At 48.9% G+C, this 21,560-nt stretch overlaps 2 protein-coding genes and 1 long non-coding RNA gene across 3 annotated transcripts in view; 1 reads left to right on the top strand and 2 right to left on the bottom strand.

The window, feature by feature from the left end:
- Window positions 1–21,560, top strand: part of ppid (peptidylprolyl isomerase D) — a 314,679-nt gene that overhangs the window by 23,992 nt on the left and 269,127 nt on the right. The window lies entirely within an intron of this gene.
- rxfp1 (relaxin family peptide receptor 1) overlaps window positions 1–21,560 on the bottom strand; it is a 62,119-nt gene that overhangs the window by 1,560 nt on the left and 38,999 nt on the right. Inside the window, exons 5-17 of the mRNA XM_060062374.1 lie at window positions 19,735–19,806; window positions 19,473–19,544; window positions 18,491–18,562; window positions 18,235–18,306; window positions 17,676–17,744; window positions 17,331–17,402; window positions 16,217–16,288; window positions 14,250–14,321; window positions 12,119–12,190; window positions 10,958–11,029; window positions 9,946–10,175; window positions 4,650–5,060; window positions 1,483–1,701 (exon numbers count right to left, since the gene is read on the bottom strand). Coding sequence (XP_059918357.1) covers window positions 1,483–1,701; window positions 4,650–5,060; window positions 9,946–10,175; window positions 10,958–11,029; window positions 12,119–12,190; window positions 14,250–14,321; window positions 16,217–16,288; window positions 17,331–17,402; window positions 17,676–17,744; window positions 18,235–18,306; window positions 18,491–18,562; window positions 19,473–19,544; window positions 19,735–19,806 — 1,577 coding nt within the window. The remainder of the gene's footprint in view (window positions 1–1,482; window positions 1,702–4,649; window positions 5,061–9,945; window positions 10,176–10,957; window positions 11,030–12,118; window positions 12,191–14,249; window positions 14,322–16,216; window positions 16,289–17,330; window positions 17,403–17,675; window positions 17,745–18,234; window positions 18,307–18,490; window positions 18,563–19,472; window positions 19,545–19,734; window positions 19,807–21,560) is intronic.
- LOC132465681 (uncharacterized) lies at window positions 20,979–21,554 on the bottom strand. The gene is made up of 2 exons (XR_009527671.1): window positions 21,285–21,554; window positions 20,979–21,254 (listed from the first exon to the last, which is right to left on the bottom strand). It is a non-coding gene; the product is annotated as an uncharacterized LOC132465681 (long non-coding RNA).

The raw sequence follows: 21,560 nt of genomic DNA, 5'->3' as shown, positions 1-21,560 counted from the left end.
TATTCGAAAATCTGTCAATCAAGAACCCCCCACGCACGCACGCATGCACACACGCACCTCGGATACACGCACACACAATGACACAGGTAGAGGCTTTTATGATTTGTATGAAATCAATGTTTATTTCGCCAACTGCGCCATAAACATTCAACATCAAAATTATTTCAACGCCGGCTTAGGCAGATAGACCTAAATGCGCCGAAAACAGATCGCGATTTATTTATTTATTTTACTGAACACAGCCTGCATGACGGTGAACTAGACACGTCAAAAAAATAACTTCACACGGTGTGTCTGTATACAATTTATTTGTTACCAGCATTCGTAGTGCTGATCAGCAGAGAAATAGTCAGCCAAAGACGTTGACGTCGCTTAGCAACCGAGGACGCTGGGGTTGATAAGTTACCGGACTACTTGCGGAGTGTTATGATAGAAAAAAAAAATCAACTTTCCTAGACAGCGGTCATTATATGCTTAGCAACGGTGAATTATCAAAACATTTGTTGTATATACTGTATAACATTATGTAACAAACGAACAATCATCATCAAGTTTTATGAAATGAATTAAAATCTTCATAAATCCAGACTCAGTTTATTGGGATAAAGATGACACTGTGTAGGCTAATTGATTAATTAATCAGACTCATATTTTAGCCTACTAATGGCAATCTTTCATAATTACATTTAAAATGAGGGAGCAGCCACAAGCCTCCAGACACGAGGAAAATGTTGACCGGGAGGCACATAGGGCAGGTAGGCCGAGTCTCAGTCTAAACCCCTCCCACTCAGCCATAAACCCCTTCCCACTCAGCCATAAACCCCTTCCCACTCAGCCATAAACCCCTTCCCACTCAGCCATAAACCCCTTCCCACTCAGCCATAAACCCCTTCCCACTCAGCCATAAACCTCTTCCCACTCAGTCTAAACCCATCCGACCACGTCTAAACCCCTTCCACTCAGCCATTAACCCCTCCCGCTCAGTCTAAACCCCTCCCACTCAGTCTAAACCCCTCCCACTCAGTCTGATCCCCTCCCACCACCCTTCAAGTGGTTAAGTGGTCAACACAAGTATTTTTACGGGTCGAAACAATAGTATGTTGAAAGAATTTGCTTGAATTGGTTCGAGATAGGGTCTAATTTGATAATTTTTAAGAGGACTTGGCCGGCATCTGTGACAGGTTTCTCAAAGTAGCGAATCCCCCCCCCCCCCCCCACTAAAAACAGCGCGATCGAAAACAGACTTATGTATTAATGCCTACTCGTCTGAATAAAAAAATCATTCAGGTTACTACAATAATCAGGCCAACTTTGATATTGCTTCTTTATCAATTTCTTCCAAATTATGGAAATCTTCAAGAAAAAAATAATCAATATTCCAGGTTTTACGGTTGAATTTGTGTGTGCGTGTGTTCCTGGGATGTCCACCTGCAGCAGAATGCGTGTGTGTGCGTGCGTGTGTCTGTGTGTGTGCGTGCTAACCTGGGATGTCGACCTGCAGCAGGGACAGCACCTTGAGGATGAAGATGGGGATCCAGCAGAGGGAGTCGGTGATGACGATGCTGAAGAAGCGCCGTGCGATGCTGAGCTCGTTGCGGAGGTGGTTGGTGTATAGCGGCGTCTGCGTGCCCGTCGTCTGGATGTTGTAGAACATGCTGGCGTAGGACAGCACGATGATCAGGAAGGCCAGCAGGTTCAGACCTGAGCAACAGAGCCAGAGAGAGGGGGTCACCACACCGGAGCAGTAGAGAACAGACCAGTAGAGAACAGACCGGACCAGTAGAGAACAGACCAGTAGAGAACAGACTGGAGCAGTGAAGAACAGACCAGAAGAGAACAGACCGGACAAGTAGAGAACAGACCAGAAAGAAACAGACCAGTTGAGAACAGACCAGACCAGTATAGAACAGACCGGGCCAATAGAAAACAGACCGGACCAGTAGAGAACAGACCGGACCAGTAGAGAACAGAAGGAAACAGACCAGACCAGTAGAGAACAGACCGGGCCAATAGAAAACAGACCGGACCAGAAGAGAACAGACCCGGTGTTTCCCACAGACCAGGGGGGGGGGTTAGACATGGAGTCCTGATGGGGCGGGGGGGGGGGGGATTGCTCGATTTGCATAATTGCGCAATCAGGCACAAAACACATTTCAAAGTGGACCTCCCGATCTTCCCGATCTCCAGCCCCTGCTGCAGAGCGAATTCAAATCGACGGCAGAACGGGCTGGGGGTCTAACACCATAATCTATCTAAACTATAAGCGCATTTCACATTATTCGCAAATATCCCGCTGCTTCGGGTTTTCCTTTGTAGGCGCGTTGAGAGGAGTGGGCGAATCCGCTGTCAGTGCGTGTGCATGTAACAGTGATATGTTACATCCAATAAGTTGGATCATCCAATAAGTGGTAGTGTACCCGCGCACGTATGTGCGCTTGTCTCTGTGTGCGTGTGTGAACGAGAATGACAGGGAGAAAGATTGCTATGCGGAGATGAATGAACGGAACGATATTTATATTTCAAAATCGCGTAAAAAATAAATAAATAAAAGCAGAATCAATTTGTAGTGCTCGGTGTTGATTCTAATGTCCAATTTGCGCCACACGTCTATGTATGGGAAACACTGAGACCAGTAAGGAACAACAAGGCTGGTCAACAGACCAGTAGAAAACAGACCAGACCAGTAGAGAACAGGCCGGATCAGTAGAGAACAGACCAGAAGGAAACAGACCAGACCAGTAGAGAACAGACCAGTAGGAAACAACAAGGCTGGTCAACAGACCAGTATAAAACAGACCAGACCAGTAGAGAACAGACCAGTAGAGAACAGACCGGACCAGTAGAGAACAGACCAGTAGAGAACAGACCGGACCAGTAGAGAACAGACCAGAGAAGTAGAAAACAGACCAGTAGAGAACAGACCAGTCGGAAACATACCAGTAGGAAACAACAAGGCTGGTCAACAGACCAGACCAGTAGAGAACAGACCGGACCAGTAGAGAACAGACAAGTAGAGAACAGACCGGACCAGTAGAGAACAGACCGGACCAGTAGAGAACAGACATGTAAAGAACAGACCGGACCAGTAGAGAACAGACCAGTATAGAACAGACCACTAGAAAACTGACCAGTAGAAAACAACAAGGCTGGTCTTCAGACCAGAGCAGTAGAGAACAACATGCTGGTCACCAGAGGACTCTGATAGTCCTACTTTAGTTTGTTGGCTGTTAGCTCCTTTCATAATTTTTTCATGACAAACTCCTGTGGTGAACATGATCCCTTTGCTAGCAGGCTCACTCACACACACACACACACACACACACACACACACACACACACACACACACACACACACACACACACACACACATGCACACACACACGCACACACACACGCGCTCGCACACATACACGCACGCACACACGCATACACACACACGCATGCATTTACGCACGCACGCACGCACGCACACACACACACACGCACACGCTCGCACGCATACATGCACGCACACACGCATACACGTACACACACACACACACACACACACACACACACACACACACACACACACGCATGCATTCACGCACGCACGCACGCACGCACACACACACACACGCACGCACATACCCAAACCCACACGCACACAAATCCCAGTGTTATTTGATGTGACAATCTTATTGCTCTGGGGGAGAAAGCACATAATTGGTTTTGACAAAACAAATTTAGGGAAGCGAGGAAGATATGGAGAGGAAGAGGAGGAGAGGAGAAAAGGAGGAAGAGGGGTGGAGGAGGAGAGGAGAAGAGGAGGAGGAGGGGAGGAGGAGGAGAGGAGAAAAGGAGGAGGAGGGGAGGAGGATGCTGTGGGGAGAAGCAGAGGAAGAGGAGGAGAAGAACAGTAGGAGGAGGGGAGGAGAGGAGAAAATGAGGAGGAGGAGAATGAGGGGGGGGAGAGGAGAAAATGAGGAGGAGGATGGAGGGAGAAGAGGCGAAAAGGAGGAGGAAGAGGCCGAGGAGGAGGAGAGGAGCGGCGGAGGAAGAGATGGAGGAGGAGGATGCTGAGAGGAGGAGAAGCAGAGGAAGAGGAGGAGGAGGGGTGGCGGAGGCATAATATATATAAGGGCCTCAGGGCTTCAACATATTTTGCATGAAGAGGGTCTACAGAGGACTATCAATCCCTGACAGGTCTGTGGTCTACAGAGGACTATCAATCCCTGACAGGTCTGTGGTCTACAGAGGCTTCTATAAGTCCCCTAGAAGTCTTACCGGTCTATATAGGCCTTCAGAAGGTCTCCAGAGGTCCTACTGGTCTCTAGAGAGGTCATACTGGTCTCTAGAAAGGTCCTACTGGTCTCCAGAGGTCCTACTGGTCTCAAGAGGTCCTACTGGTCTCCAGAGGTCCTACTGGTCTAGAGAGGTCCTACTGGTCTCTAGAGGTCCTACTGGTCTCCAGAGGTCGTACTGGTCTCTAGAGGTCCTACTGGTCTCCAGAGGTCCTACTGGTCTCCAGAGGTCCTACTGGTCTCTAGAGGTCCTACTGGTCTCCAGAGGTCGTACTGGTCTCTAGAGGTCCTACTGGTCTCCAGAGGTCCCTCCCAGAGGTGTGTGTGCTCCATCAGGGCCGGGCGTGGCGTGGAGCACCACCCACCCAGGAAGATGACGATGGAGTAGACGTGGGCCCAGGGCGTCTCCGGCCGCTCCGAGTGCAGGGGGAAGCAGACCCCGTTGGTGCCGTAGAAGTTCCTGAAGAGCCGGTTGCCGGCGAGGGGCAGGAAGGCGATGAGGAGGCCCAGGGCCCAGACGGCCAGCAGGATGCTGACGGTGCGGCGCCAGCCCGGGGTCACGTACTGGAAGGGGTACACGATGCAGATGTACTTCTCCAGGGTCAGGTAGGTGAGCAGCAGCACCGACACCTCGGTGCTCAGCATGGCCAGCGCCCCCACCACCTGGCAGGCCGCGCTGTCCATCCAGGCCACGGCGTGCCGGTTGTACTCGCCCCGGAACTTCAGGTCATACGCCCCGATCATGAAGAGGTACACGCCCATCAGCCCGTCAGCACCTGGGGGGACGGATGGGGGTTAGGCAGGTGGGGTTAGACAGGTGGGGTTAGACAGGTGGGGGTTAGACAGGTGGGGTTAGACAGGTGGGGGTTAGACAGGTGGGGGTTAGACAGGTGGGGGTTGGAAAGGTGGGTGTTAGACAGGTGGGGGGTAGACAGGTGGGGTTAGACAGGTGGGGTTGGACAGGTGGGGTTAGACAGGTGGGGGGTAGACAGGTGGGGGGTAGACAGGTGGGGGTAAGACAGGTGGGGGTAAGACAGGTGGGGGCTAGACAGGTGGGGGTTAGACAAGTGGGGGTTAGACAGACGGGTAAGACAGGTGGGGTTAGACAGGTGGGGTTAGACAGTGGACGCAGGGACCTTAGTGTGTGACACATCAACTCTGCTGAGAAGCATTGTATCATTGTATATCTTTAGTAGCATTACAAAGTTCATCTTTTATGAATGCATGACTATTGACTTTGAAATGCGGAGAAGAACACCATTGAACGTTAGTCGTTGCATATTTTACAGCCCACGGCAAAACAGTGATTAACTATTCAACAGGAAGTCCTAATGGACTCATCAACGTCACTCTGTGGCTCTCACAGCCCCCCCCCCTCGCCCCTAATCAGCCCCCGCCCCACTGATCTGCCCCCCCCACTGAACGGACCCCCGTTGTGAGCTGGTTTCATCCTCCCTGCGTGAGAGCGGCACTGGGCTGGCTGGCCTTCAGGCTGCTGGGAACCAGCAGTCAGCCTGCTCCCTGTGCAGTGGGGGGCCGGAGCCCTCTCAACCACCAGCCTGATATCACCACCACCACGGAGCACTAATCCCACCATGGGGGGGCGGGGCCATCTCAACGGAGCACCCTCCACCACGGAGAACTCTCCACCACGGACAACTCTCCCCCACGGAGAACTCTCCTCCACGGAGAACTCTCCACCAGGGAGAACTCTCCTCCACGGAGAACTCTCCACCAGGGGCTACTCTCCATCAGGGAGAACTCTCCATCACGGAGAACTCTCCACCACAGAGAACTCTCCACCACGGACAACTCTCCACCACGGACAACTCTCCACCAGCAGGGAATGTTGGTCAAACAGCAGCCGGCCTCTCGTCCACATCGAGGTCCAGGTTTTATAATCAGCATCAGTGTCTTCATCGTTCACCTGGTCTTCACCTGAAGGTAGCTACGGAGACAGGTCCAGATGGAGATCTCATCTGGAGACCCAAAGAGAAGGAACAGGTCTCGTGGGCAGGGTTTTCCACTCCTAGCAGGAACGTTTTGAGCCATAATGTTCTTTAAGGTGCTCCAGGTACTTCGATCAGCCGCTCTCTGCGTTAACGAGCCAGCGATCAGGGAGGAGGGCCCTCACATCCAGCGCCCCGACCAGGCCAGCTTTCGTTACGGCCCCAGCCACAGCAGGGAGAGCGCAGGTACGCCCGCGCTCTTATTGTGGTAGGACTCCTCACAGGCGGAGGGCTTTGGCAGGTCGGAGGAAATAAGAGCGTGTTGTTGCGTGTTGCAGAGGGATTGATGTCTGACACAGAAACACCCTCGGAGGAGAACTATCACAGCCTTTAATCCTATCGGTAAATAGCACCTGCAGGCCACTGTTCAGTTGAACCCTAACACCACTAAGATATATATATATATATTAGAGCTGTCAAGCGATTAAAATATTTAATCGTGATTAATCGCATTAATGTCATAGTTAACTCACGATTAATCGCAAATTATTTTTCTATGCTAAATATCCCTTGATTTTTTTCTGTCCCATAATTCTTCTCATTTTAATTCTCTCATCAACATGGTGAAGTGCATCGGCTTGCCTTGTGCAAATGATTTTTTATTGATAACAACATTGGCATATACTGATCAAAACAGGACGATACAAAAAAAGAGCCAAATAGTGCAATTAAACGACTGCTTTGAACAAATGTCATTTGAACATAGCAGTCAGGCTACTGCTTCTTTGTTTTGAGCCCAAAAAAAAAAAAAAAAAAATATATATATATATATTTTTTTTTATAAAATAATTGCGTTAATCGCGCGATAATTTTTTTAATGCCGTTAAAATTGGTTTGCGTTAACGCCGTTAATAACGCGTTTAACTGACAGCTCTAATATATATATATATATTGGGGCAGGCGGCAGGGAGGAGTGAGGGGAGTGGTAGGCCTGGCAACCAGCTGGCTCCACCCCCAGGCCATATATGGAATTCCTCCAGGTAACGAGGCAGGCCTGAAGGCCATTAAGCTAGAGTGCTTGCTGTTAAAGAGAGGAGCAGGCCAGAGTTAGGGCTAGGGCTAGCGAGCAGGCAGGATCCGTGTGATCGCCTGGAAGCTCGGTACAGCTAAGAGAGTGAGAGACCCGCACACGGACTATGGACTTCGGATTACCCTTTTCCCCTGGTGATACCGATTTACCCTGTAAATAAACCATCCCTTTGAACTGGTGGCGTTGAAACCCCACACCCACAGGCCCGCTACAATATACATATATATATATATATATATATTAGAGCTGTCAAGCGATTAAAATATTTAATCGTGATTAATCGCATTAATGTCATAGTTAACTCACATTAATCGCGATTAATCGCAAATTCGTTTTCTATGCTAAATATCCCTTGATTTCTGTGTCCCATTAATTCTTCTCGTTTTAATTCTCTTATCAACATGGTGAAGTGCATCGGCTTGCCTTGTGCAAATGATTTTTTATTGATAACAACATTGGCATATACTGATCAAAACAGGAAGATACAAAAAAAGAGCCTATAGTGCAATCAAAATCTAAGCAGTCCTTTAGACTGCTTTGAACAAATGTCATTTGAACATAGCAGTCAGGCTACTGCTTCTTTGTTTTGAGCCAAAGAATTATTATTATTTTTTTTTTATTATTAGATTTGCGTTAATCTCGCGATAAAAAAATTTACGCCGTTAAAATTGGTTTGCGTTAACGCCGTTAATAACGCGTTTAACTGACAGCTCTAATATATATATATTGCCCTAAACACTACAGCACTAACATGATATATAACCCAGTTAATTATAGATACTATATATAGTATCTATTCTAGTATCTACTAGTATCTATACTATACTATCTATACCAGGGGTCTCAAACTCAACTTACCTGGGGGCCTGCCGCATCAAGTATTCCACAGAAAAAAAGGAGCACCATTGACCCAATCTAAGTTAATAATCGGGCTATAATTAGATCACGTTGGCTATGTAATCGCTGACAACAGGGGACATTTCAAAGTGGTTGGTGGAAACCGGGACATTTTAGCGTCCTTTGGTTTTTGTCAGGACTCGGGACACGCAACTCAAAATTGGGACTGTCCCGGCAAAACCGGGACATCTGGTCACCCTATCACAAGTGATAAAAAAGCGTGGCAAGCCACTCAGCAAAAATGTGCGTTTGACAACAATGCGCGGGCTGCACTAACACTAAACTTTGATGTCAAGTAGGGGGCCACAAAATATCATCCCGCGGGCCTCAATTGGCCCCCGGGCCGCAAGTTTGAGACCCCTGATCTATACTATATATGAATATATAGTATCTATCCTAGTAGCTACCCCTAGCATACTATACTATAGATGCTATATATGAATATAGTATCTATACTAGTATCCACTAGAACCTATACTGCTGTGGCGGCTGTTGGTCTGTGAATGAGGGGAAGCTCATTTTCGGCCTACATCATATAAAATGTCAATATATTTATATGTAAATTCTGCTCTCTGTTCCTTTTCAAGGAAATGTTCTGTGACCCTGTCATACCAACTAGCTGTCTTGACTTGTCTCCTCTCATTGGCCAGCATTCTTAAACAGCCTTGGCCCATTGTGTTACAGGTGTAGGACTTGAGCCGCTTCAAACAGGAGATGCTCCTTTCTACACCTGCAGATGTAGCTCCAATTGTTGCCTATAATGAGAACAGTTTGTAAAGCAAAGAGGCATTGCACTGTCCAACTCCATGTCTTTAAGGAACACCAAGAAACTCAAACGGGGAAAGGAAATGTGGGAATTCTGTTAAACTGAAACAAGAAATTGTGTGTATAAGTATATGAAATGCATGATGAAAATTGTCCAGCAATTTCGCCAAGCAAAAATCCAGAAATAGGTTGCAGTTTGTCTTTTGACTCGCTTGCAATTGGACCGAGGACTAAAGAGAGCTCCGGCGACGTTTTATAGTTCAAAATTGCTATCAATCAAACCCTACAATGCTCAAACAGAAGCCCAGCGTCAAGGTGAGCCCACTCGTCCCTCAACCCCAGAGACGCTGAGCGTCCCTGGGAGGGACATAATTGCAGCATTGTCCAAGGACCACACTAAAAAAAGCCATTCTATGCAGCCCCATTGAAGTGGATGGACGCTGAGCTTCAACAGGCAAATGCACTGTGACGCTACGGGACGATCTGCGATAAGCAGCTGATTCTGAACATACTCATCTTCGAAATGGACGTCTTCTAACGCATTTTTAGTCAATGAAACGTTAACACAACAGTATATATTTGACAATTCTTTTTAGAAATTTTAGGGGAAGCCGAGCTTCCCTTGCAGCTTTAGAGAAATCACCATTGTCTATTCAATATATGAATATATAGTATTTATACTAGTATCTACTCATATCTATACTATCTATACTATATATGAATATATAGTATCTATGCTAGTATCTACTAGTATCTATACTATCTGTACTATATATGAATATATAGTATCTATACTAGTATATACTCGGACCTATATTGTCTATATACTATATATTAATATATTGTATCTATCCTAGTATCTACTAGTACCTATACTGTCTATACTATCAATACTATATATTCATATATAGTATGTCCACTAGTCCCTATAGATGCTCTATGTTCCTGTGTGGGACTCACAGCAAAGGGAGATGATGCACATGGCGTGCAGCTTGTTCTCTGAGCGGATGTAGGAGCGCATGCAGATGACGAAGAGGTTCCCACAGCAGGTGGCGGCGGAGACCACCCAGACGAAGACCCTCAGCATCACGTTGGCAAGCAGGTCCTCCAGCGACGAGATGCCGTCGGTGTTGGGCTTACAGCTGCGGACGTGGGGCGCGTAGCCGCAGTACTGGAACCGCTTGAAGTAGCTGAGGAGGGTGGAGGAGCAGGGGGGAGGAGGGTGGAGGAGGAGGAGCAGGGGGGAGGAGGGTGGAGGAGGAGGAGCAGGGGGGAGGAGGGTGGAGGAGGAGGAGCAGGGGGGAGGAGGGTGGAGGAGGAGGGAGGAGGGTGGAGGAGGAGGAGCAGGGGGGAGGAGGGTGGAGGAGGAGGAGCAGGGGGGAGGAGGGTGGAGGAGGAGGAGCAGGGGGGAGGAGGGTGGAGGAGGAGGGTGGAGGAGGAGGAGGGAGGAGGGTGGAGGACCAGGGGGGAGGAGGGGGGAGGAGGAGGAGCAGGGGGGAGGAGGGTGGAGGAGCAGGGGGGAGGAGGGTGGAGGAGGAGGAGCAGGGGGGAGGAGGGTGGAGGAGGAGGGAGGAGGGTGGAGGAGGAGGAGCAGGGGGGAGGAGGGTGGAGGAGGAGGGAGGAGGGTGGAGGACCAGGGGGGAGGAGGGTGGAGGAGGAGGAGCAGGGGGGAGGAGGGGCAGGGTGGAGGAGGGTGGATGAGGAGGAAGGAGGAGGGAGGAGGAGGAGCAGGATGGGGGACCAGGGAGGCGGAGGATGGGGGGTGGAGGAGAAAGGAGGAGGAAGGAGGAGGGGCAGGGGGGGAGGAGGGGCAGGGTGGAGGGGTGGAGGAGCAGTGTGGAGGGGTGGAGGAGTGGAAGTTATATTTAATACGGTAACTCCACCTACATGTGGGTGAGGTGGTGGTGGTGGAGGTATATTACACCACCTACATGTGGGTATGGTGGTGGTGGAGGTATATTACACCACCTACATGTGGGTGAGGTGGGGCAGCGGCTCAAACATCCTGCGGTGGATGTTGGGGATCTCCAGACCTTCCAGACTCCTGCAGGAGGGCAGAAGGCTGAGTCGTCTCTGGTGCTCTGGATACTCTGCTATTACATACACTTTATGTACATTATATACATTATGTCTACATTATACACATTCTATCTACATTCTATCAACATTACATAAAATATGCATTAGATTTATTATATATTATATACATTATGCATACATTATATAAAGAGTACGTATAGAGAGGAGACATGGCACACGTCTGCCAAAAAACAAGTCAAAACCAGATTAAATACATAATGGTTTGAATGTGTCTGTAAGGGATAGATGATATACTGTAATAAGTATTGAATGAGGATAGAGTAACTTAACGGCGGTTAAACCGCCGTTAAGGACATTAATGCTTGTATAATTCATGATTAATTAACTATTAATAAGGTTGCTATTAACAGTGTTCATGTGTTTTACCGAGCCTGGTAATGTGTGTTAATGGGTTTACTTTTAACGAGAAGATTATATATTAAGATTCACTTGATGCGTTTCTTCCGTCTTTGTTGACGGAGCCACGGTGGCTCCTCCTAAACCTCCAGGGGACAGAGGTCCGCACCAGCCTGTCCTCTGGGGGAACGTCTGCCACGGACTGAGAAGATACCTCCAGGGGACAGAGGTCCGCACCAGCCTGTCCTCTGGGGGAACGTCTGCCACGGACTGAGAAGATACCTCCAGGGGACAGAGGTCCGCACCAGCCTGTCCTCTGGGGGAACGTCTGCCACGGACTGAGAAGATACCTCCAGGGGACAGAGGTCCGCACCAGCCTGTCCTCTGTGAGGAACGTCCACAGACTCAGAAGACACCGCCAGGCAGAAGGTGCTGCCTGACGTTCCTGTGTCGTAAAGGTCCATGGAGTCCAGACCCTGACCTACGATGGGAGCCTTCAGCACCAGACCCTGACCTACGATGGGAGCCTTCAGCACCAGACCCTGACCTACGATGGAAGCCTTCAGCACCAGACCCTGAACTACGATGGAAGCCTTCAGCACCAGACCCTGAACTACGATGGAAGCCTTCAGCACCAGACCCTGATCCCTGAACACTGGTGAAGGGAGGCAGGAAAGCACTGAAGGAAAGCACTCACAGAGACTTGAGCTTGTGGAGCTCAGCGAAGTGATCCACCTGGAGCTGGAAGATAGGGTTATGCGATACGTTCCTGAGAGAGAGAGAAAGAGAGAGAGAGAGAGAGAGAGAGAGAGAGAGAGAGAGAGAGAGAGAGAGAGAGAGAGAGAGAGAGAGAGAGAGAGAGAGAGAGAGAGAGAGAGAGAGAGAGAGAGAGAGAGAGAGAGAGAGAGAGAGAGAGAGGGAGAGACAGAGAGAGAGACAGAGAGAGTAGTATATTATCTATCTATATATGTATATATATTCACATTATTCATCATCATCACCATGGGGTTAAGGTTAACCCTAGAGAGAGAGGGGGAGAGAGAGAAATAGAGAGAGCAAGAGCCAGGGAGTAGCATATTATCTATATATATATATTTTGTATATGCTACAAGTGAACCTCCTATTTGATTGGCTCGGGATATTGGGCAGTATCCCATGATTGAGATCTCAAACTCGGGATATTGCGTGACGGTCAACTCTTCTCGTAATGAAAACAAATTAAACCGCTTATTAAAACAAATAAATCCCAGCAAAAAGTGTTATCTTGTTTATTTCTGGAGTGTTCATGTGTAGTATGTACTAAAACCATTATTCACATCAGGCTCCGTGAATAGTGGGGAATAGCCCTATTCACAATTCAGGCTATTCCCCACTATTCAATTTGCCTTCGGCGAATAATTGTTAAATATGTATATATATTCACATTATTCATCACGATGGGGTTAAGGCGAACCATAGAGAAAGAGAGAGAGATAGGGAGAGATAGAGAGAGAGAGAGAGAGAGAGAGAGAGAGAGAGAGAGAGAGAGAGAGAGAGACAGAGAGAGAGACAGAGAGAGTAGTATATTATCTATATTTAACAATTATTCGCCGAAGGAAAAGTGAATAGTAGACCTATTCGATTGGTGATGGGTGGGGGTGATAGCTGATGGGTGGGGGTGGGGTTGATGGGTGATGGGTGGGGTTGATGGGTGATGGGTGGGGTTGATGGGTGATGGGTGGGGGTGGGGTTCAGGGGTGATGGGTGGTGGGTTGGGGTGGGGTTGATGGGTGGTGGGTGGTGGGTGATGGGTGGTGGGTGGTGGGTGGGGGTGATGGGTGGTGGTGATGGGTGGTGGGTGATGGGTGATGGGTGATGGGTGGGGGTGATGGGTGATGGGTGGGGGTGGGGTTCAGGGGTGATGGGTGGTGGGTGGTGGGTGGGGGTGATGGGTGGGGGTGATGGGTGGTGGTGATGGGTGATGGGTGATGGGTGGTGGTGATGGGTGATGGGTGGGGGTGATGGGTGGTGGTGATGGGTGATGGGTGGTGGTGATGGGTGGTGGTGATGGGTGGTGGTGATGGGTGGTGGGTGGGGGTGATGGGTGCTGGGTGGTGGGTGGGGGTGATGGGTGGTGGGTGGGGGTGATGGGTGATGGGTGATGGGTGGGGGTGATGGGTGATGGGTGGTGGGTGATGGGTGATGGGTGATGGGTGGGGGTGATGGGTGGTGGGTGGGGGTGATGGGTGATGGGTGATGGGTGATGGGTGGGGGTGATGGGTGGTGGGTGGGGGTGATGGGTGATGGGTGATGGGTGGGGGTGATGGGTGGGGGTGATGGGTGGTGGGTGGGGGTGATGGGTGATGGGTGATGGGTGCTGGGTGGTGGGTGGGGGTGATGGGTGATGGGTGGTGGGTGGGGGTGATGGGTGATGGGTGATGGGTGATGGGTGATGGGTGCTGGGTGCTGGGTGATGGGTGGTGGGTGATGGGTGCTGGGTGGTGGGTGGGGGTGATGGGTGATGGGTGGTGGGTGGGGGTGATGGGTGCTGGGTGGTGGGTGGGGGTGATGGGTGATGGGTGGTGGGTGGGGGTGATGGGTGATGGGTGATGGGTGATGGGTGGTGGGTGATGGGTGGTGGGTGGTGGGTGGTGGGTGATGGGTGGGGGTGATGGGTGGGGGTGATGGGTGATGGGTGGTGGGTGGGGGTGATGGGTGGTGGGTGGTGGGTGGGGGTGATGGGTGATGGGTGGTGGGTGCTGGGTGCTGGGTGATGGGTGATGGGTGCTGGGTGGTGGGTGGTGGGTGATGGGTGGGGGTGTGCTGGCGGAGCAGAGAGCGTATCTCACAGTTGGAGAAGATCCCCCAGGAAGGAGAAGAGACGAGGAGGGAGGGAGGCCAGCCGGTTGTTGGACAGATCCCTGAAAGAGGTCAGAGGTCAGCAACCCTCACACTAGAGGACAGAGGTCAGCACCCCTCACACTAGAGGACAGAGGTCAGAGGTCAGCACCCCTCACACTAGAGGACAGAGGTCAGGGGTCAGCAGCCCTCACACTAGAGGACAGAGGTCAGCAGCCCTCACACTAGAGGACAGAGGTCAGCAGCCCTCACACTAGAGGACAGAGGTCAGCAGCCCTCACACTAGAGGACAGAGGTCAGCACCCCTCACACTAGAGGACAGAGGTCAGAGGTCAGCACCCCTCACACTAGAGGACAGAGGTCAGGGGTCAGCAGCCCTCACACTAGAGGACAGAGGTCAGAGGTCTGCAGCCCTCACACTAGAGGACAGAGGTCAGCAGCCCTCACACTAGAGGACAGAGGTCAGCAGCCCTCACACTAGAGGTCAGTGTCTCTCACATTAGAGGTCAGTGCCCCTCACACTAGAGGTCAGCACCCCTCACACTAGAGGTCAGCACCCCTCACATTAGAGGTCAGAACCCCTCACACTAGAGGTCAGAGGTCAGCAGCCCTCTCAGTTAAAGGGGTAATTCAGAATTTTCCTTACTGATCCCCAAGTTAGTCTTGGTGTTCTTTATAATTGGAGACAGTTTTCAACACATTTCAATCAGTCCTTCTAGTTGCAGAGTTTGCTCGTGCTAGGCTAGCGCACGGCAACGGGCAATACTAGCATGCTAATAAAACAGTCTTACCCACTCCACAGTACACCCGAGGCAAATCAACTATGACGGCAGACGGTCGATGTAAATGTCTGTGTTGATACAATAATGTTAGAAATAAAACCAACCATGCATTGCATTTTGAGGGACTTGCTGTGTCTCAGCAGCAGTGTTATATTCCTGGTAATAGGCTACGGCAGCGGCGGACTGATACCTATGTTAAATTTCGCTGCTGCTGAGAAAGTAGTCCCTCAAAATGCGATGATTCATGCGATGCAAGGTTAGTTTTATTTCTAACATTATTCTATCAACACAGACATTTGCATCCATAGTCTGGCTACATAATTGATTTGCCTCGGGTGTACTGTGGAGTGGGTAAGACTGTTTAATTAGCAGGGTTTGCTCGTGCTAGGCTAGCGCACGGCAACGGGCAATACTAGCATGCTAATAAAACAGTCTTACCCACTCCACAGTACACCCGAGGCAAATCAACTATGACGGCAGACGGTCGATGTAAATGTCTGTGTTGATACAATAATGTTAGAAATAAAACCAACCATGCATTGCATTTTGAGGGACTTGCTGTGTCTCAGCAGCAGTGTTATATTCCTGGTAATAGGCTACGGCAGCGGCGGACTGATACCTATGTTAAATTTCGCTGCTGCTGAGAAAGTAGTCCCTCAAAATGCGATGATTCATGCGATGCAAGGTTAGTTTTATTTCTAACATTATTCTATCAACACAGACATTTGCATCCATAGTCTGGCTACATAATTGATTTGCCTCGGGTGTACTGTGGAGTGGGTAAGACTGTTTAATTAGCAGGCTAGTATTGCCCGTTGCCGTGCGCTAGCCTAGCACGATCGAACACTGAAACTAGAAGGCCTGAATGAAATGTGTTGAAAACTGTCTTCAATGATAAAGAACACCAAGGCTAACTTGTCCTGAGTCAGAGATCCGAAGTCCTCCCTTCTCCCCGGCCTCCTCTGACCCCTAGTCTCAGTCCCTGATGTGATCTCGTACCTTCAGACACCTCTTTAAACAAATCAAACAGAAACTCAAAGGAACAGAACGATTTGTCGGTTCAAAGTACTGCCGTATTCCTCCAGGGCCCAGTCCTCAGTGGGGGGGGGGGAGGGGAGGATCTCCAGGTCTGAGTGAGTCCCAGTTCAGCTGCTCTGTGAGTGAGGACGACTCACAGCTCTCCTAGCAGGCGGAGTACGGAGAAGGCCTGGTCCTGGATCACACTGATCCTGTTCCTCTGGAGAACCCTGGAGAACAACAGAACACAGGCAGAGATCACTGTCTTACCCCTACTTAAAGTCCTGTCTCTGTACTGTCTAACCCCTACTTAAAGTCCTGTCTCTGTACTGTCTAACCCCTACCTGCTCCTTAATGACCTGTCTGTACTGTCTAAACCCTACCTGCTCCTTAACGACCTGTCTCTATACTGTCTAACCCGTACCTGCTCCTTAATGACCTGTCTCTGTACTGTCTAACCCCTACCTGCTCCTTAATGACCTGTCTGTACTGTCTAACCCAGGGGTGTCAAACGTACGGCCCGCGGGCCGGATCAGGCCCGCGAACGGGTTTAATCCGGCCCGCGAGATGATTTTGTGAAGTACAGTATTGTAAATTTTTTTTTTTTTTAAAAATTAAAAAAATATATAAAAATCCTTCCTAGCATTACATGGATTGCATTGACTGGCACTGATTAATTTGTTGTACATTGAACTACTGGAAAATTGTGTGTAACTGGAAGTCGCTTTGGAATGTAACGTAAAATTATCTGCTATTTTTTAATGAAGGAAACTGCTGTTCTTAATGTGTCCACTAGAAGTCGCAATAGCAATTATGTTAAGCAAGCAAACTTTATACCGGGGCTGAGCAGGGAGCAAGTATAAACAGGTAGTGCAGCTAGCCCGGAGCTACCTTGTCGTTCTGCCTTATACTTTCAACATTATGCGCTTTGGCACTCTCATTGCCCCAAAATGTCTCTGTCAAAAAGACGAAAAGTGGACACAGAGTGCAGTGTTTTCTAAGAAAAATGGTCATCGTCCTTTTTATTCACGGAAGTAAATGGGAAACCTGTGTTTGGTGTGCTCACAGCATGTTTAATTTTAAATAATTATGCCATATTTTTACCGGTCCGGCCCACTTGGGAATAGATTATCCTCCATGTGGCCCCTGAGCTAAAATGAGTTTGACACCCCTGGTCTAACCCCTACCTGCTCCTTAATGACCTGTCTGTACTGTCTAACCCCTACCTGCTCCTTAATGACCTGTCTCTGGGTTGGTTTTCTCTGTACTTACAGGACGGTCAGCCGGCTGCAGGAGGAGAAGGAGGTGTTTCCAATAGTCTGGATCTCATTTCCCTCCAGGTCTCTTCATTAACAGAACAACAGACAAGAAACGGAGGTTGGACATGTGTGCAGAATAGAGCTGTTTAGCATTTTAATACAAACCTATCGATTTATATATGGAGCTTGTTTCTTATTCTGGCCACATACACACACACACACGCACGCACACAAGCACACACACACACACACACACACACACACACACACACACACACACACACACACACACACACACACACACACACACACCATCACAACATCACATATCATGAGTAGATATGTATTTGTAACTTACAGCCAGTTGAGTCGAGGCATTTCTCTGCAGACGTTCTCCAGTCGGGTCAGAGAGTTGTTCAGCAGAACACTGGGGTCCAGAAACACAAGCTATAATACATACTAATACATGCTAATACATAATAAATGTGATCTAATACATATTGATAGATAATACATCATACATACTAATGCATACATATACATACTACATATAATCTAATACATATGAATGATTATAAGACATGATAAACCCTAGGTGGATTCTTCCAGAACCGACTTCTGCCTTTAAACTTTCAGAACTATGCAGTGAAAGCTGATCGCCACCACAACAATGCTCCAGCAGATGTTTACCAGAGGTTCCCTTCACAACGCAAACAGAGGAGGGTACTGACAGCAGCAACACCCTTGACACACTGAGTCAGACAGGGTAGTCAGGGGAGTTCATACTTATGGGATGAATGAGTGAAGAGATGAACAAAGATATAAAGACACGAAGACAAGAAGACATGAGGCGATGAGGATATGAGGAGGTGAGGAGATGAGGAGGTGAGGAGACAGATGAATGAAGAGGAGCTCACAGCAGGACCAGGGAGTTCAGTCCGGTGAAGGTGAGGGAGGAGATCTGTTGGATCTTGTTATTCTCCAGGATTCTGCAGAAACAGAAACATTTCCTTGTTAACACGATTCAATCCAAACGCCAACAGCCACCCCACCTGGGTCCAGCCACCCCAAGGCCTCCCTGTTAGCCCCGCAGGCGGGGGCCACGTGCTCTACTGCTCAGAATACCAAACCCCGTATTAACATCGGTGCGCGGCTTCATTACGGGGAACGTACAACCACTCCAGCCTGTGCAGATCCTGGAAGACCCTGGGGAGCAGAACGGCGATCTGGTTGAAGCTGAGGTACCTGGAGTCCAGAGAGGAGAGAGGAGAAGGAGAGAGGAGAGAGGAGTGAGGAGAGGGAGAGAGGAGAAGGTGAGGGGAGAGAGGAGGGAGGAGAGAGGAGTGAGGAGAGGGAGAGAGGAGAAGGTGAGGGTAGAGAGGACAGAGGAGAGAGGAGAGAGGAGTGAGGAGAGGGAGAGAGGAGAAGGTGAGGGGAGAGAGGAGAAGGAAAGAGGACAGAGGACAGAGGAGAGAGGAGAGAGAAGGAGGTAGGAGAGAAGGAGAGAGGAGAGAGGAAAGAGGAGTGAGAAGAGAGGAGATAGGAGAGAGGAGTGAGGAGAAGGAGAGAGGAGAGGAGAGAGGAGAAGGAGAGAGGACAGAGGAGGGAGGAGAGAAGGAGAGAGGAGTGAGGAGAAGGAGAGAGGAGAGAGGACAGAGGAGAGAGGACAGAGGAGAGAGGAGAGGACAGAGGAGAGGACAGAGGAGAAGGAGAGAGGAGAGAGGAGAGAGAAGGAGAGAGGAGAGAGGTTAGAGGACAGCGGAGAAGGAGAGAGGAGAGAGGAGGGAGGAAAAAGGAGAGAGGAGAGAAGAAAGGAGAGATGAGAAGGAAAAGGTCAGAGGAGAGAGGAGAGCAACACATTTAAACTGATCTGCATTCAGACCATCACGCTACACAGGCACACGTTGATGAACTGGTGTCTGAAGGGGCTGATGTTTGTGGGCTGGAGCCCCTTAGGGCAGTGAGGGTCTACAGCTCGTATGGAAACACTCGTTATTACATTCATGGCCAGGCGCTACTTTCCCACAGGACTGTATGCATGTTTTCATTCTGAAGAAGAACCTGTTAAGAGTTTAGCAGCGTGGTGCAGCAGACAGGATCAGCACTAGGACGCATTGAAACATATCAGGGTATTGATCCGGGCTCTTCCACTCACAGCCGTGTCAGGTTGTAGAGTCCTCTGAACGCATCGGGGTCGACCGCTGCTATACCGTTGTGCTGCAGATACCTGCAGGGAGAAACCAAGAGCTCTGTCCGTCAGTCTGTCTAAGTGACAGACTGAGTGTACTCCTCTATGTGTCAAGATGGAGGAGAGAATAGGAGAGGAGACGAGAGGAAAGAGGAAAGTGACAGACTGTCACTCAGTCTGTGGACCTATAGCTAGTATTGTTGGAGACGCCAGACTCCTCCAGACTCACAGCCGGTGGAGGCTCTGGTACTGATAGAAGACGCGTCCGTTCAGATTCCCCAAATGGTTCCTCTGGAGAGACCTGTGGGAAGACACAGAGCACCATCACATTGCGAGGAGAGCTAGGATATGCTGCGCCATAACAATAATAATGGATTGAATTTATGTAGCACTTTTCTAGACACTCAAAGACACTTTACAGTGAAGGGGGCACCTCACTAGGGTGCGTCCCATTTCTACCCCTTACCCCTCCGCCTTACCCCTCCCCCTTGGTTTGAAGGGGTAAGGGTGTCCCAATTCTCATTTTGGTTAAGGGGTAGGGCGAAGACAAAAGGCTACGTAGCCCTTGAAACGAAGCCAAAACGTAGCTTGAAACAAAGCTATCCAAGGACCACACTTCAAAGGGAGGGCTTCGAGGAAAATCCGGCCGAAAATGCATTTTTACTAGTTGTTATCATTCGGACTCATGATGTAAAGTTGACTGTATATTCAGCTCGAAGTCATACACGGACAATGCGATCTCTGAGCTCGATATAAAACATGACATAACGGTAAATAACCGTTGAACTATACAAGATTTTAGCGCTCTCTACTGGCCAACCGAAATCGCCAAATAAACAGCAGCGATGGTTCAAGCGAAGGACACGCACAAATGTAAGTATTTTCAGCACTTTAATTACGGCAGACTGGTGTAATAATACTATTTTCGAGCGGTTTTTAATTGTGAAGTTAGTTTTGAATCACTAGTCAAGTTTGTTTTGATTCACTAGTCAAGTTTGTTTTGAATCACTAGAAGCCGATGCTAATGTGTTCCGCTATCGCTATTTGTTGAGATAGATATCCGATATCCCTTGACATGACATGTTAAGGTTTCAAGTAACATTTGTGTGCAGTGGATATGCTTACTACTACTATTCCTTGGTTGATTATACCGGCGCACTGCTTTGATATCGGTAAAGCTGCCACCTAGGCTACGTCGCTCGCCTGTCAAACTGAAGATTTCCTTTCCACCTTTACCTCAGGGACACCACAGGAGACCATACGGCTCATTAATTTCAGGGGGACCAGGGACAATGAGTTCCTAAAATCGAAAATGATCGCCAGAAAACAGTGGGAGTGAGTCTTACGTTGTTCAATCTTTTCATTCTTGCGTCTGTTTTCTACTTTGGTGTTTCTGTGTTGAGCTCAATAGCCCACTGAATGTCTGTGTCATTATACCAATTGCCTAATGAATGTATCAACCAAACGAGACCATTGTTTTTGTTGTAATTTAGTATTTTGGTGTGTGTGTGTGTGTGTGTGTGTGTGTGTGTGTGTGTGTGTGTGTGTGTGTGTGTGTGTGTGTGTGTGTGTGTGTGTGTGTGTGTGTGTGTAGCCGAGCTAAATTTAATTTGATTTTGTTTTATTTTTTATCATTGTTCATACCTTTTTTTATGTGAACTCCACCAAATATTGGTTCCTAAGTAAGTTGGTTTCGTTGTTCCCTATGGCATGCCTTATGTTTCCCTGGGGAGTGGTTTGGCGTTGCACCTGTGTGCACCTGTGTGCACCTGTGTGTACCTGTGTGTACCTGTGTGTATGTGCAATGACAACAAATAAAATCCTATCCTATCCTATCCTATGGCAATGTTTTGATATGTTGAGGGGAGTGTCTTATGTCTGCATTTATTTGAAAGAGCATATGCACAGAAAAGCAGACGGACAGAGTTACAATGGAGATCCAGCGAGTTTTTAAAGCCATGTGACGCGTCGCATCACATAGGGAAGTTAACGCCAGCATTTCTGACGTTTTTATCCACTAATTCATTATGTTATGTGAGGCAACGCAACGCAACG

Source organism: Gadus macrocephalus, chromosome 10 (assembly GCF_031168955.1).
Source record: "Gadus macrocephalus chromosome 10, ASM3116895v1".
Lineage (NCBI taxonomy): Eukaryota > Metazoa > Chordata > Actinopteri > Gadiformes > Gadidae > Gadus > Gadus macrocephalus.
Note: the sequence above shows the minus strand (reverse complement) of the source record. Positions and strands in the feature narration are given on the sequence as shown.